The sequence below is a fragment of the Sprattus sprattus genome (genome assembly GCF_963457725.1).
Source record: "Sprattus sprattus genome assembly, chromosome: 18".
Taxonomy (NCBI): Eukaryota; Metazoa; Chordata; class Actinopteri; order Clupeiformes; family Clupeidae; genus Sprattus; species Sprattus sprattus.
Window position 1 is genome coordinate 17,294,102 of NC_137916.1, and position 15,370 is coordinate 17,309,471.

General features: G+C 47.1%; 1 protein-coding gene across 8 annotated transcripts in view; it reads left to right on the forward strand.

Moving 5' to 3' along the window:
- hdac5 (histone deacetylase 5) overlaps nt 1–15,370 on the forward strand; it is a 79,393-nt gene that overhangs the window by 9,435 nt on the left and 54,588 nt on the right. For 7 of the 8 annotated variants that reach the window (XR_013968989.1, XM_080856633.1, XM_080856635.1 and 4 more), the window contains exon 1: nt 12,631–14,116. Coding sequence is in view for 7 of the 8 variants with exons in the window: in XM_080856633.1 (XP_080712759.1) it covers nt 14,002–14,116 (115 nt within the window). In the remaining variant the exon portion in view is untranslated. Of the gene's footprint in view, nt 1–1,371; nt 1,656–12,630; nt 14,117–15,370 lie in introns of those variants that run through there. The other variant, XM_080856639.1, reaches the window with a different exon arrangement.

Consider the following 15,370-nt stretch of genomic DNA (forward strand, 5'->3'; position numbering starts at 1 on the left):
AGGGGATGGCTCTGCTGCCGCTGCTGCTGCTGCTGCGCTGCTGCCGCTGCTGCATATGGTGGTAATGCATCCGTCTTTGTGTCCTCTCTGTCCTGCCGCGAGGCATCATGGGTGTTATGTCTGCGCTGCAGTTTCTCCAGTGTCTCAACAGACTAGAGGCTGTGTGATTCATCCCATTCGCAGCTCTGAGAGTGCTGATTTTTGGAGAAGGGAAGGGGGGAGAACATGATGACAAAACGCACTTCCCCACACACACACACACACTGACACACGTATACACACACACGCAAATTCTCACTTTTGTGCACAGGCCCTCACACACACACACACACACACGCAAATTCTCACTTTTGTACGCACACACACACACACACACACACACACACACACATTCAATATGTACACCCACAGCACAGCACAGAAAAAGAAAGGCATTTTGCACCTTCCCCGATGTTTTGATAAGCAGCTCCCAGGCTCGGACCCAGCTCTCTTCTCACCCGTTAATGTTGCACTGAAGAAATCTTGGTGTCTGATCACACCCTGTGTCAGCCTTCATTTATTCTAATAGTATTTTTCGGCTTAATGGTTGTTATGACTATGCAGTTTGCTAAGTATACCATGCTGTGCGAAAGGCTGAAAGGAGAGGAAAGACAACGATAAGGGAAGAGATGAGAGTCAAGGGGAGGTGAAGGAAGGAGGTGAGAAGAGAGGAAAGGCCTTGAGGGGAGGAGAAGAGAAGAGAGGAAATGTTTGGGTTGAGGAGAAAAGAGTTGAGAAGAGAGAAGAGGAGAGAGTTTGGGAGTGAGTGTGAGAGCTAGTCTATCTTGTGAGTGTGGTGACTGATCATCTTCGTAAAATGCCTTTGTTTAGCCTGCCATGTGTGTCTTCTCTATTCATTATTAATGTTGGTAAATGCAAAAATTCTGCACTGCGCTGGGAGCTCAGAATAGACTGAAGTTAATTCTCCGTCATAGTCACTTCTGAAATGGTATGCTTAACCTTTTCTGAGTAAGAGCTGATGTTGTCTTCACTCCGCCCCTCTCCTTGTCCCCTCCTCTCCTTCCCTCTCCTCCTCTCCTTTCCTCTCCTCTCCTCCCCTCCTCTCCTTGTTCTCTCCTCGTCCTATCCTCTCCTCTCACCTCCCCTTCTTGTCCTTTCCTCTCCTCCTCTCCTTGTCTTCTCCTTGTTTCTATTTTGCTTACTTCAATTCTTTTCTAACTCTTTTACCCCCTTTTTCTCTCTCTTATTTCACTCCTCCTCCTCCTTTCTCCCCCCTATCTGTCTCTTCTCTCCTACCCACCTTCTCTTGTGTTGCTTCTCATTATTTCTTCTCATCCTCTCATCTCATTCCCCCTTTCTCTGATTCCCCAGTGTCACATCCCCATCGCTTCTGAGGCCTGAGGTCATGGCTGACACCGAGGACCCACTTTAGGGCCTCCAACCTTCTCACACACACACACACACACACACACACACACACACACACACACACACACACACCGTACACACACACATACACACACACACACACACACACACACACACTGAGGCCATAATTACCTTCTCTGGCCTGCTTCACTGCCTCTACACCAAGAGGAGAGTGAGGACAGCAGCCCAAGAGAACCGGCCATCCATGAATTCTCCCAACCACTCAGGTAAGGAAGCTTCCAGATCATACTGGCTCCCTCTAGCGCCCTATGTTATTCTATTACACAAAATGGCCTACATGCTGAGATTGAGACATATTTTCCTTGATTCGCATGTAATTGTGTTGATTTTGGCCTGAGTAAATGCATGCAAATTACACAGTTTTTAAACAGTAATTTTACTATTTTCCAACCTGGAAATGTTGGTCATTGTGGTGGTGGATGGCAGCCATTTGTGTCTGGGGCAGCCATTTTTCCCAAAGGGCGTTACATTAAACTGGTTCAGGCACGCATACTTAACACCACAACGGAACAGTGGGAGCATGCTGCTAGCATTGCTTGGGGAATGGAAAAATCTGAGATGTTTACATTTAAGTAAGGTGACTACTTGCTCCAAACATGGGAGGCTTGCCAACGACTTTGACTTTGAGATTACCCTCATTCATTGTTGCTGCTATACGCAGACATTTTTTGCTTGGCACTATCATAACCCGAATAGCAGCAGACTTTAGAGCAGAAGCATGCAGATCAGCTGCTGTCTGGCAGGTATACAGAAGAGAACAGACGGTTGTGTACGGTAAATGATGAGAGATGGCTTATGTCAGTAACTTCGTGTCGGTTTGTAAAGAGGCTCTTGAGCTGGGTCTTCTATTGAAAGTAAATGGAAAAGAACAACCTGTTGATTCTTAGTTTCCAAGTATCTCTTTCTCTCTGTCTTTCTTCCAGCTCTCTTCTCTTTTCCTCTGTCCTTGTTTCCCCTTCCCTTCAGTTGTTATTTCTTTCTCTCCTGCATGTTGTGCCCCCTTATTTTTTTTTCTTTCCCTCTTTGGCTCTCAATGTCTCCTCCACTTCCACTTTCAGGGGTTTATAATTAGAACGAATGACGACCATCCAGACCTTTATTGCCCCCTCCCCCATGACGTCTTTGAATGTCACTGGGTGCCGTGGCAACCCTGCGCGTGTGCACAGTCTTCATCAGAAGGGTCTGAAGGGCCGCTTCAATCACTGTGCAGTCCACTTCATAACAACATCATCTGAGTGTGTTTGAACGTGTGTGTGTGTGTGTGTGTGTGTGTGTGTGTGTGTGTGTGTGTGTGTGTGTGTGTGTGTGTGTGTGTGTGTGTGTGTGTGTGTGTGTGTGTGTGTGTGTGTGTGTGTGTGTGTGTGTCTGTGCATGTCTTCAAGGACTTGCTTTGGTTTTGTGTGTGTCTGTGCTGCGCTGATTATTTGTGGGTGGGTGTCCTCCATTGATGTACAAAGCAAAGAATTTATGTTTGCCCCCAAATAGCCTAAATGTTTTTTTGAGAGACAGAGGCTGTATGTATTTGTGTGAGAGAGTATGTGTGTGCTTTGTGTTTTGCAGAGAGGCAGAAGAAGGCTCTAATATAGCCACAAACACAGGCATGGGAAAGACCGGTTGCAGAATTAGAAATGTGGCTTGCACTGATGAAGACAGCTAGAGCAGTAACTACCAGAGAAGACCACTGTCCATTACTGACCACTGTATGTAGCTTAGATAGTGTATGTAGCCACCCATGTTATATGTTAGTCAAGATATACCTTTTCCTCTGTAGCCATTTTATCTGACCTGTTGCATGCTTTAGCTGAGTAAGTACCTCACCAGGTGGTGGACCAATAGAGGATTGTCTTCTGTTTGCTCATTGTAATCCATATAACGCACCAGCATCCCACGTGTCTTCAGCTGAAAAAGAGACAAATTCATCACAAGGATAATTTATGCATCTTCCATATTCTTGGGCTCAACCCTATTTATAATTGCAGTTCAATTCTAATTCCAACTCAAACAAGGGCTTAAATGCACAGGGAAACTAAACAGGAGAAACAGATCATAGGACAGCAACAGCAAGTGGCAGGTGAAATCAATACAGACATTGAACAGGATGATAAATGAGATAAGCAAAAACAGGTGAGCGATGGAGACAGACACACAAGGAACAGAAGCACAAGATACTGCAAAATAAAAGTCCCAGAACAACGTGCAGACTGTTACAGAGCCCAGGCTCTCAGGCAGCCCTCCAAAACAAAGCCAAAAGGATGGCCGCTCAAAAGGTTGGCCTCTTAGGCGGACGACCCAGAGGCAGGTCAGAGTTGCGGGACAGCTCTGGCGGGCGACAAATAGGCAGGACGGACAAATAAGGGCCATTCAAAAGGATGGACTGGAGACAGGACAGACAGACGGGGCTGGTGGCAAAAAATGAACCTCTCGAAGATGGCAGAGACCCTTAGGAGGACGGCCAGGAGGCCAGAGGATAAGGTGAACCCTCTTCAGGGGATGGGCTGAAGGCCTGTGATGAAGGCATAACTCTTTGGGGGACAGGCAGGAGGAAAGCCGAATACTAGAGTTCTGGGCGGCTTGATCAGGCTGAAGGTTGTCTGACTCAAGGGCTAGGCTAGACATGAGTGCTTATTTCAATTTTATCCACAAATATTTCTGTGTGATACCCTAGCACGGCATGCACATTCATTGTGCATTATTACTGCAAGTTCTAGCCAGTTATTGCAAGTTTCGGGCCACTAGATCGGAACTAAGCTGATTTAATTCCTGCTTCCTTACCAGCTATCCCTTGAGTTACTGGCTCTCACTGAGGCTTGGGTCAAACCAAAAAACACTGCTGTGCTCTCCGCTAACTATACACGCTCCCTTACCTCCTGTCTGTTCGGGCGAGGCAGTGGGACTAGCTTACTAGTTTGGAAATGGAAATCTACTCTGCAAACACGGTTTCCTCCAAACAAATATGCCATTGCCTTTGCCATGCTGATGGTGACTGTTCTGGTAAAAGTCTCTATGGTTGTTATTTACTATCCACCAGCACAAATGGGTGATTTTGAGGATGAGCTAGAACTGTTGTCTTCCATCCACAAACATGGCTGTCTGCTACTCACCCTAGGTGACATGAACATCCATTTAGACGATCCAAGCTCTAAATGGTTGAGCCTAAATCAGGTTTGCAGCCCTCCGACTCCGGCAAACAACTTGACCTCAACACTGTGCCACAGACTGTTTAACACTCAGGCCTCTGCATCTATGACCGCTGTTTCGTTTAATTTACTGTGTGCCTCCTGGAACAGCCCTCTGTTCCACCACCACTGATGTCCACTGATTCCATCTCAACCTATGCAACCTGTCTCCCACCCTCTATAGCAGTGTAGAAGCAATTAATAAATCAGTCAAGTTCTTTGGTTGTCTGGGAATTCCCCGCCCCTTCACTGCATTTCATTTGCTCAGTTGGTCGGGCGAACTACTCAACAGCGGTCCACTTCAGTCACGTAATTGGACACGCCTTTAACCAATCAGACCAACGATACTATACAACGATACAACGATCGGTAATAAAGCAAACACATATTTTTTCTGTATGAATTGTTCCAGGGCAAGTTTCTGTTCTGTTTTCAAAAAAAAACTTGCCTTATCGAAGTTTTGCGGTGCTTCGGCGGCCACCATGTCCAATGTTTAAAATCTCTCCGTGCCGTAGCTTTTGTTACGTAGCCGTGGTTAGTTCAAAACCGCCAATGGCACGCCAGGTAGCCAATAGTCAGTTTGTGATTGGCTCCAAGGATCCTTACAATGCTGAAATGAACTTCTATAGCAAGTTTGCCAGACCCACTTCTGAGGCAAAATCAAATTGGCCGGAAGAAGAGGGGCGGGACTTCCCAGACAAGTTCTTTGGCCCTTTTCCTTTCAAATGTAAGGCGCATCTGTAGAAATCTGATTGGAGTTGCATTTCAAAAAATCAATCTGGATACAATGTAGATATGCCCAAAATTAAGAGAAACCTGAGTGTCATGATTAATGACTAGCCACCCATCTCTGTCATGTTGTGTCTGTATCTCGCCAGTGCCGCCTTGCACTATACAACAAGGGCACTTCACTCCACTGTTCATCGACTTCCACTAGCTGCCCATGTCCATCCGGATCAAATTCAGGGGACTGCACCCATCCAATTGTAACTCAATCATACAGGCTTATTCTTGTTCTTTTCAGCCTCTGCGTTCCTCCAAGGAATGCCGTCAGGCATTGCCATCCCTACATACTATGCAATCTCTGTCCAAATTGTTCTCTTTCACAGTTCCCTGATGGTGAAACGAGCTACCAAATGCAATCAGAGCAAGGGGGTCCCTCTCGATCTTCGAGAACCTCCTGAAAACTCATGTCCCCCAAGAACACCTCCTCTCCTAACACCTCTAACACCCTGAAATGCCTAACTCACACTAACACTCATTTACCTGATCATCCTTGCACTTTGTGTTATTGAATAGAGTACTTGGTGCTTACTCCAAAGGTCTCCTACCAGCCTATGCTCAAAGGTAGAGGTGTTATCTAACAAGATCTTCTGACAAATCCCCAAGGTAGACCTCATCCCCTCCATCTCCTCCCTAGAGACTAGTGTGTTTGCTGGGTCCATCTTTGGGTCCATCTTTGGGTCAGACTCCAGGAGTAGAGTGTTGGACCAATGTGGAAAACATGTTGTAAGGTATACTTAGAGGAATCTTTACTTATAGCACATACAAGATACAGGCGAGTGCAACAGTGTGGTGCAACCACGATCGATGACAGACCTGGTCAAAAACAAGGGGTCAAGAACAGGTCATAAGACAAAAACGAGGGGCAGGTGTAATCAATGAGACAATGAACAGGATGATAAATTAAATAAGTAGAAACAGTTGAGGGCGGAGACATAGACACAAGGACCAGAAGCACATGACATTGCAAAATAAAAGTCCCAGAAGCGAGGCCCTGGGTTTAGACTAGACAAGGCTAGAGAGGTCTGTCTAGCCTGTGTGAGGGGTGTCGGGCCTGGCGGGTGTGAAAGGGAGGGGTCTTTTTCTGAGTCGAGACCCTGTGCTTCTAAGGACTGTTAAAAGAAAAAAACATACACACTAATGTTCCATGCAGCTGGAACAGTTTGTTATATTTTCTAAAAACATGAATGCTGTGCAACAGGCTTTAAGGATTGCTTAACTGGGCTTTATGTGTTCTGGGGAGTGTTTTAGGATTGGGAGCTTGTGAGGCTCTGAGTAAACGTCTGTTCACAGAACGAGAAGCAGGCAGCAGCAGGGCAGGGAAGCAGCAGTCTGGCATTTGCCAAACAGTGGCCATTACCTGTGCACCTTTATTGAAAACATAGGAATGGAATTGTAGCTATCCCTGGAACCGGCCCAGATCAGGCGGACGCTCATAGTTTTGTTTTTGTTGATCTGTTGTTTGTGTTGTTTTGGGGGGGTTGGCTGTTAATGCAGTTAAATGCCGATATATATGCTGTCGTCAATGCTTTTTGTGCAAATGTCACAATGTTTTTTACGCTCTAGAGTAATACCGCTGCAGAACAAGAGGAATGTTTTGCTTTTGTGGCTGCCAGCGGTTCTCAGTGATGTCTAATCAGGTGTTTTATGATGTTAGTTGTTTTTGTGTGAGAATCAGATATATGTTTGTGTGCTTATTTCTCTGTACACTAACATTTGTGTTGTCTGAGACATGATGGTCATCATATGTTTATGTTTTCTTGCCTGTGAAAAGATGGTTTGTCTGTGTGCGTGTTTGTGCGTGCGTGTGTGTTTGTGTGTGTGTGTGTGTGTGTGCAGGTGTGTGTGCGCGTGTGTGTGAGTGTGTGTGTGTGGGTGCATGCGTGTGTCTGTGCGCGTGTGTGTGCCTCTGACACCACGTAGGCATGATGTATTCTATGGTCATGCAAGCCAGACAAGCAGTCAGCAGACATGATTACACGTATTCCGTCTCTCGCTCCCTGCCTCCCTCTCTCTTTCTCTCATTCCCTTTCAGTCCCTCTTTTCCCCTCACTCAGTCTTTTCACTCTCTTTCTTTCTTTCTCCCCTTTACTCATATATCTCTGCTTTTTTGCATCTCTCTCTCTCTTTTTCTCTCTCTCTCTCTCTCTCTATTTCTCCCTATTGTCATTTTGCCTTTACATTTTTTCCTCCAGTTATCATGCATCTCTCATTTCAAGTGTCCTTCTAATCTATCCCTCTTATTTAAAAAGAACATTTTTGATCCAACGCGGTACTGTCAGGTAATGATGCCCTCCGCACTTGAGTGTGTTTACAATGCCACTGTGGTTTGGTACTGGTGCGTGTTGTGATGAATGTGGGTGAGAAGCTTTATGTTGCTTTGTGTGTGTGTGTGTGTGTGTGTGTGTGTGGGTGCGTGTGTGTGCATGTGTGTGTGTTCTTTCTTCTCTCAGTGGGCCTGGTCCCACTGTGCCTCTGTGTGAGAGGCTAGCACTATTAGCATGAGTCACGCTGTAATTAGGCTGAATCGCTACTTCTCAAGGAGTGCAGAAAAACAGGCAACCAGTAAACACAGATGAATCCACGGTGAGTGTGCAAGTGTATGTTTGTATGTGTGGTCACAACTTTATACATTTACTAACATTTGTCTACGTGTACGTGTCTATGAGGGTGTGCCTCTGTATTTGAGAGGGTGTGACGGTGTGCATGCATATGTGTGAATATATGTGAGAGGTAGCGAGAGAGAGAGACAGAGAGAGAGAGAGAGAGAGAGGTTGGTCGAGTGAGCATGTCTGTGTGTGAGAGGAGAGAGGATTTAGTTGTGCATGTTTGAGAGAGAGAGGGTGTGTGTCTGTGTTTGAGAGGGTGTGTGTGCTCTGCACTGCAGCTGGGAGTGAGCAGAGGATGAGTCATCGCTGTGTTCTATTTGAGGAGAGTGAATCTCTACACTTGCATGTGTGTGTGTGTGTGTGTGTCCACATTTGTGGTGCAAGTGCATCTGTCTATGCCTTAATGTGAGTCATCAAATGATGCATCTAAAAATGGGTGTTGTTGATCTGTAATCAAGTATGTGTGTGTGTGTGTGTGTGTGTGCATGTTTGTGTGTTTACGCTCATCAAGGGGCATCTTCACTTGACAGCTGTCCATCAATAGTGTTATCTGTTGATCATGTATACCTTTGAATGTTGATGAACTATTGATAGATGTGTGTTTGTGGGTTCTGTGTGTGCTGCGTGTCAAGAATACCAATGACAACTGTGCCAAAGCAAATGCCTCATCTCTCTCGTCTTTCTTCGGCTCTCAAAAGATTGATTAACCTACCTGCTATCTGTGGATCATCACAGTGTTGCTTTTCTCTGACTGCCTTCATGTCTTTGCATTTATGTTACACGCTGTTGTTTCTAACTATCATCTGAGATTGTACCTTTATTCCTGTTTCAATGTTAATCTAGTCTTTTGTTCTGTTTTAATGTCACTTTACTGTTCTGCGGATGAAAGCAGAAATGAAATGTGTTATGATGTAATTTATCTTTGAGATATCTTTCAAAGCCACAGTGCCTAGGGAATGCATCATACCTGTTGATCTAGTCCTATCTACAGAACCTAGCAGTGAAATTGTGTATTTGTCTGGACAAGAAGTGTGTGTGTGTGTGAGTGTGTGAGTGTGTGAGTGTGTGAGTGTGTGTGTGTGTGTGTGTGTGTGTGTGTGTGTGTGTGTGTGTGTGTGTGTGTGTGTGTGTGTGTCTGAGCTCGTGCTGGCTTGAGCTGAACCCTGAGCCTCTGTCAAACACGGTTTGCTGTCTGAAGTCCTTGACATTAAAGCGTATGAGTTCATCGATGGAGCGTGCTTTAAATAAATAAAAAAAGACAAAGGAAAAAAAGAAGACTGTCTTTAAAAAGCAAGTAGAGCTCAACCCCCACAACAACCACCCTGCCCACACCCACCCCCTTGCCCCTCCTGTTCGACTGTCTAAATATAAACCCCAATCTACGTCAGAGAGCCTGAAAGGTACATCCCTATTTATACCCAGGGTGACAGGGAAGCAGGGCCAACAGTCAGGCAGTCATGGATGGGGGGGGGGGGGGGGGATGAGGAGAGAGGGTGAGCAGGTAGTAAAGGAGGAGGTGAGTAGGTAGTAGAGGAGGAGGTGAGTGGCGGTGGATGTGATTGTAGGTGTGTTTGAGGCATGAGTGTTTACTAGGTGAAGCTGAGGATCCAGCTGCTCTGCAATCAGCAATACACACACAGCCACACACACCTGACACATTTTTACCCTCTAACCCCTTCTCTTCTCTTCTCTTCCCTTTCCTCGCTTCCTTCTCTTCTTCTGTTTTTCCTTCAGTCTTCTCTCAGTTCGAGTGAGACTGACTTTTGGATTCTTGACACTTTTCTCTTCAGTGTGTTTACAGTTGGTGTGCATGGTACCTCAGTTTTGAACAAAGCGTCAGTCAATAAAATGAAGTTGTCTCAACCAGGGATCACTGCTATGCCAGGCCCCCACCCACCTCCTTTCCCTCAGAGACCTTGCCCCATGTCCCATATCTTGTTGTGTTGTCAGGGGATTTTAAGGTGCTGCTTGGTTAAAGAGTCACTCGACCAATAGGAGATGACTTTGGTTGATTGACATGTGTCACGCACCAGTCATATAGCAGACGAACAACAGGTGGGATTCTGTCTGAATGGCACCCGTGGTGTGTGTGTGTTGGGGGTGTAGGGAGGGGTGAGGAGTACAGACATGGGGGTGGTGGGGATGGGGGGAGGGTGTAGTGCTGAAAGATCAAAGGAGCACTTAGTGACTGTGAATACCCAGACAGGAGCCAAGCCTCAGTGTGATGGTGAGCGGTCTCGTCTGTGCATTCCTCGGCTCGTGCCTCCTCAGTGACTCCCTGGCTCTTCTTTCGCCTCGAGCTAAGGACAGTGACCGTGAGGCGTCGATCCAGTTTGAGGTCAGCCACAAGGAAAGTGGTTGTGAACTTTGATTGTTACTTTTGTGGCCCAGTTAGTAGCTGATGCTGTCTGGGTCTGGCCCGACTCCGGTCATAGGTCAGGCACTACACGGGGGACGTAACAACCCTTCAGTTTAGTGTTTTATTCCAAGCGTGACGCCACCACATACTGTTGCTGGCTATGGTCTCTCAAGGCCATGCTTGTTTGTCCAGAGTTGTCCTGCAAACACTATATTTAGGTCGTTATAAACCCTCAACAATAACATATCCTTGAATTTGGACTCCAGGAACGTACCGTATGTTTTTCACTTGGACAAATTAAAGATATTGAACCTTTGCTAAGTGCAAAGTATTTTACACCTGATGACCATAAGTCAGATGTCATAAGGAACAAATAATGATAATTTTCTGCCTCAACTGCTCTTTACACTTTCTAATGGGAAAGGGTTCTTATTGGGTCTTGTAAAGGTTCCACCTAGAAGCTTTTCTTGCAAGCAGGTTCTGGAACCTTTGCGGAGTGCCCCTAAAAAAATGCGCCGCACCAAAGAACCCTTACAATGATATGGATGAAGAATTGAAATTGAACATGTTTGTATGTCTTCGTGTCTGTGTGTGTGGGTGTGTGTGTGTGTGTGTGTGTGGGGGTGTGTGTGTGTGTGTGTGTGTGTGTGTGTTGTACGAGTTTCACTGGAAACCGTTATTTCAGTTTGTGCATCCTTCCCACCTTCTCAGTCCTCAGGCAGGCGAAAGATTTTCGTCACAGCGCCAACTGCCCCCTCAGATGAGGTTTCCTGCCTCCTCATTGGCACGGCTTGCCTGGTTGATTTTCTTTTCTTAATGAACTGCTTGGGTTTTTTCTCCAGCCGAGTGGGTTGTGAGAGAGTTGTAAAACAGCAGAACTGGTGCAGCGGGCCAGAGGGAGAGAACAGTGGAAGGTAAAGGAGAGGAGAGGGAGGGAGTGAGAGAGAGAAAGAGGAGAGGTTGTGTGTGTGTGCAGTGGGCAGAGAGAAAAGGAAACGGGAGAGGACAGGAGAGCAAGAAGACTGGCAGTCGGGGGAGTAGAGGAGAGAAGAAAAGAAAAGATGAGAGTAGAGGGAGGGAGCAAGTGAGAGAGAGAGAGAGAGAAAAGGAGACTGGCTGTGTATCCCTCGACTAGATTTCACACAGGTGAGAAGATTGCCCCAGCAGACTAACCCTTGTGTGTGTGTGTGTGTGTGTGTGTGTTAGAGAGAGAGAGAGAGAGAGAGAGAGAGAGAGAGAGAGAGAGAGAGAGAGAGAGAGAGAGAGAGAGAGAGAGAGAGAGAGAGAGAGAGAGAGAGAGAGAGAGAGAGAGAGAGAGAGAGAGAGAGAGAGAGAGAGAGAGAGAGAGAGAGAGCGAGCGAGAGAGCGAGAGCCCATGGGCATGCTGATACAGAGCCCACTGGTAATCACACAGGTTGCTCTGGCTTTCTTTATATATTAACTTGCATCTGGTGTCTGAGTTTGTGTGTGGGTGTGTGTGTGTCCTTGTGTCTGCTTGCATGTCTGTGTTTGCTAACATGTCAGTCAGTGACCCAATGCATTCAGGAGAGTGCGAGTGATAAAGAGAGAGAGGTAAATAAGAAAGAAAGAGAGAGAGAGTCTGTGTGCGTCTACTGTGATACAGAGAGAGAGAGGTAAAGAGAGAGAGTGTGTGTGCCTACTGGGATACAGAGATAGAGAGGTAAAGAAAGAGAGAGAGTGTTAGTGTGTCTACTGTGATACAAAGAGAGAGAGGTAAAGAAAGAAAGAAAGAAAAAAAGAGAGTGTGTGTTTCTACTGTTTCAGTATGAACTGTTAGGTGTAAGCTGTTAGCTTTCCTGTAGTCCTGTAGTGGTTCCTTCCTCCCCACCCCATAGAAATAAACACACACACACACACACACAAACACACACACACTCAAGCACACACACTCTGATTGGCTGCTGGGAAAGGTTCATCAGCTCTGGATTGGCTCCTTGTTATTTGCATGAGCAACCATCCTCCCCCTCCCCCCTTCTCCCTCCGTTTCCCTCTCCCCTTCCTCCTCCTCCTCTCCCCCATTCTTCTCCCCTCCAGTGCCTCCCCCTCTCTTCCTCTCCTCCTCTCGTCTCTCTGTGCGCCCTCTCTCTCAGTTCTCCGCTCTCCCGCTTCTATTTATAGACAGACCCCGCCCCTCTGGACTGCCTTGCCTCTTCTATTTCCAGACTGCTGTGAGCAGAGTGTGTGAGCGAGCGAGCAAACCAGCGAGCGAGAGAGGGAGATAGAGTGTCAGTGAGTGTGTATGTGTAGATGAGAGAGAGAGAGAGAGAGAGAGCGGTGTGTTTGTAAACTCCGCCGTTCTGCGGCGTCTCCACATCCAGCAGGACTGAGAGAGAGAGTGTGCGTCCGACATTCGCAACGAGCAACACAGCACAAACGACGCAACCTGCATGCAAAAAGCAACACAACTAAGAAGGCAACACAAGAAGAGACAGACTTTGACACATAGGTACTCCATACACCAGATAGAGGGGAGTGAGCCGAGTAGAGCCCCCCACTGAGGCTGGAACGCTCCTCGCTCGCTTTGCCGTCTCCACGGTGACCAGCTCTCCCGCTCTCGGTCTGCGTGCGACCCGCGGCACGGGTGCCGATCCGCAGACAGAGAAGAGAAGAGAAGAGGAGGAAACGCGAGACGCAGAACAAGAGAGAAAGAGGGGGGGGAGGAGGAGGAGGCCAGCACTCTCTCTTTCTTTCTCTCTATCTCTCTTGATATATGTTTCTCTACCTCTCACTCACTCTCCTGTTCTCAGGTGCGTCATCTGGCACAGTCTCCCAGTGATCTACTTAAGGTCTGGCTCTCTCTCTCTTTCTTCCCTCTCTTTCCCCTCTCTCTCGCTCTCTTTCCCTCTCTCGCTCCTCACTTGTGGCTGCGTCTGTGTTCACTCTGACCAGAACTGAGCAGGTCTGCAGAGACTACTCGCGCGCTCAGGGGACTTATGCGCCGTGAGCTTTCTGTCTTTTTTAACCCACCAAAGCTGAGGAGTAACTTGCATTCGTCCTTCTCACTCAGAGTGAAGTCCTGTACAATACCTGTTTCAGCCGGGCTGCCTGTCTCCGCGACGCTAACCACCTCCTTCCCCAAAGGCAGAGCAGGACTGTGGAGGATGTTTTGGATTGTAACTTTGTAGCTCGTGTTTGGCTGAAGATATTTCCTGTGGCGCTAATAGAATCTCCGCAGGGTCTTGATCCCCTTTAAGGAAATTTAGCTTGTTTGTTTTTTGATGGATGAACTGTTTTTATTCGGGCGTCTTCTGCTTGTTTTTGGCCATGAAAAAGAAGGGGATGGCCATGTGTAAATTCCTACATCAAAGTATCTTACAAGACAGAAGGCACATGAAGCATGCTGTGCATCTTTGAAGTGAAGATTCATTATTTTTTCCCCGTTACAGCACAATCCCTACAATCCCTGTCAGACTGTTTGTGTGACTGACTAGTTGCTTCTGATTGTCGGAGTCAGCGGAGTTAGTTAGTTCACAGCACATCGGGGCCTGCAGAGAGACTTTCTCTTTGGTAGTTTTTTTGACACACAGATTTTTGAGGTGCGTGGAGTAAGAGCACTTTGACACTGGCATGCTTTTGGAGGCCCATCGTGCCGGGACTGTGCGCGATGTTGCAGACGATCTACGAGACGGAATCCTGCTTCTCCTCCGACAGTGTCTCCAGCAGTGAACAGTCCCTGGAGCTTCTCTCCAAGGCCCGTGTGTCCACAATGCCCAGCACCGGTGAGCCTCAGTTGAAAAGGGGAATCATGTACAATGGGGGTGGTTGGTGGTGGTGGTGGTGGTGGTGGTGGTGGTAGTGGTGGCGGCTGTCAGTCAGTCCGTCAACTCCAGCTAGGAGACTGACATTTTTATGTAGCGTGGCGTCATGAAGTAGTTTTTGTGTGTTATTTTTGGAAACGTCTGGTTTAGACAGTTGAGTATTGTTGTGGCTGGTGGTTGATGTTGTCAAGACTCAGTATGCTTTTGTTTTGGGGTGAGCGTAGGGGGTGGTTGTTGTTGTGACGGTGCTGATATAAGAACCCTTCGAGAGCATTAGTTTCCTTTCCTACAGGCTTTTTCTACCAACAGTCATGTCCTTGCTGATGTTTTCACTCTGCCCTTTCTCTTTCTAGTCATTTATTGAAAATGTCTGTCCCTGTTTACAGCAATCCAAATGTTAAAACAGTGAATGGAGCCAGTATCAGCCGTGGCTCACGCTTGCCTTTTACACACAGTCCTGAATTAGGAAACGTGAAGTGTGTTTTAGGACCTTTGTCTCAAATACTGGGGGCCCCAGGGCAAACATCAGTTGCTCCATTTTGGGACTAGCCAAGTTTTTGAATCTGGTGTGTGTGTGTGTGTTGTTTGTCTTCGTCAGCACTGACGTCATGGTTTTCCGTCAAAGACCTGCAAGGTCGGTCCATCGCTCTCCTGTGCTTGAGTCAACACGGGGGCCCAGGCAGCGGAGAGAGCTGCGTGGGCGCTCGCTCTCCTGTGCTGCTTCCCCCTCCTCCCCTCCTTCCCTTCTCTTCTTCCCTTGCTCCTGCACAGCGCACACGCTTCGCCTTGTTTACCTGACACCTGTTCAAATAACTCGCTGTTCCTGCAGCGTTTCCGTGTTAGCTTGTCCGCTTGTCTGTCCGCTCGCACGTTCCTGCTGCTGCCAATCCTCAGCCCCGTATAGAGATTGATTAAAGTGGCTGAAGCAGACCTGAAGAGTAGCCGATTATGACTGCTTCTTTTTTCGCACTGCTGTGTCAAGATAGTGTAAGAAGGTGTCTGTTCAGGGTGTTTAAAAAGGTTTAAATAAAAAGATATTCAGCATTCAGCGCATTTTCAGTGTTCCACCATGATGACGTAGACAGTGCATACATCACAAGAAAAGGAAATGCTGGGTCATTACATTTATATTTAGTTTTTGTTCTTAGCCACAAATGAAAACCTGACCCCAGTATTAGCTACTGACCCCAGAACAGATCTGGCCCCAGCAGTTGC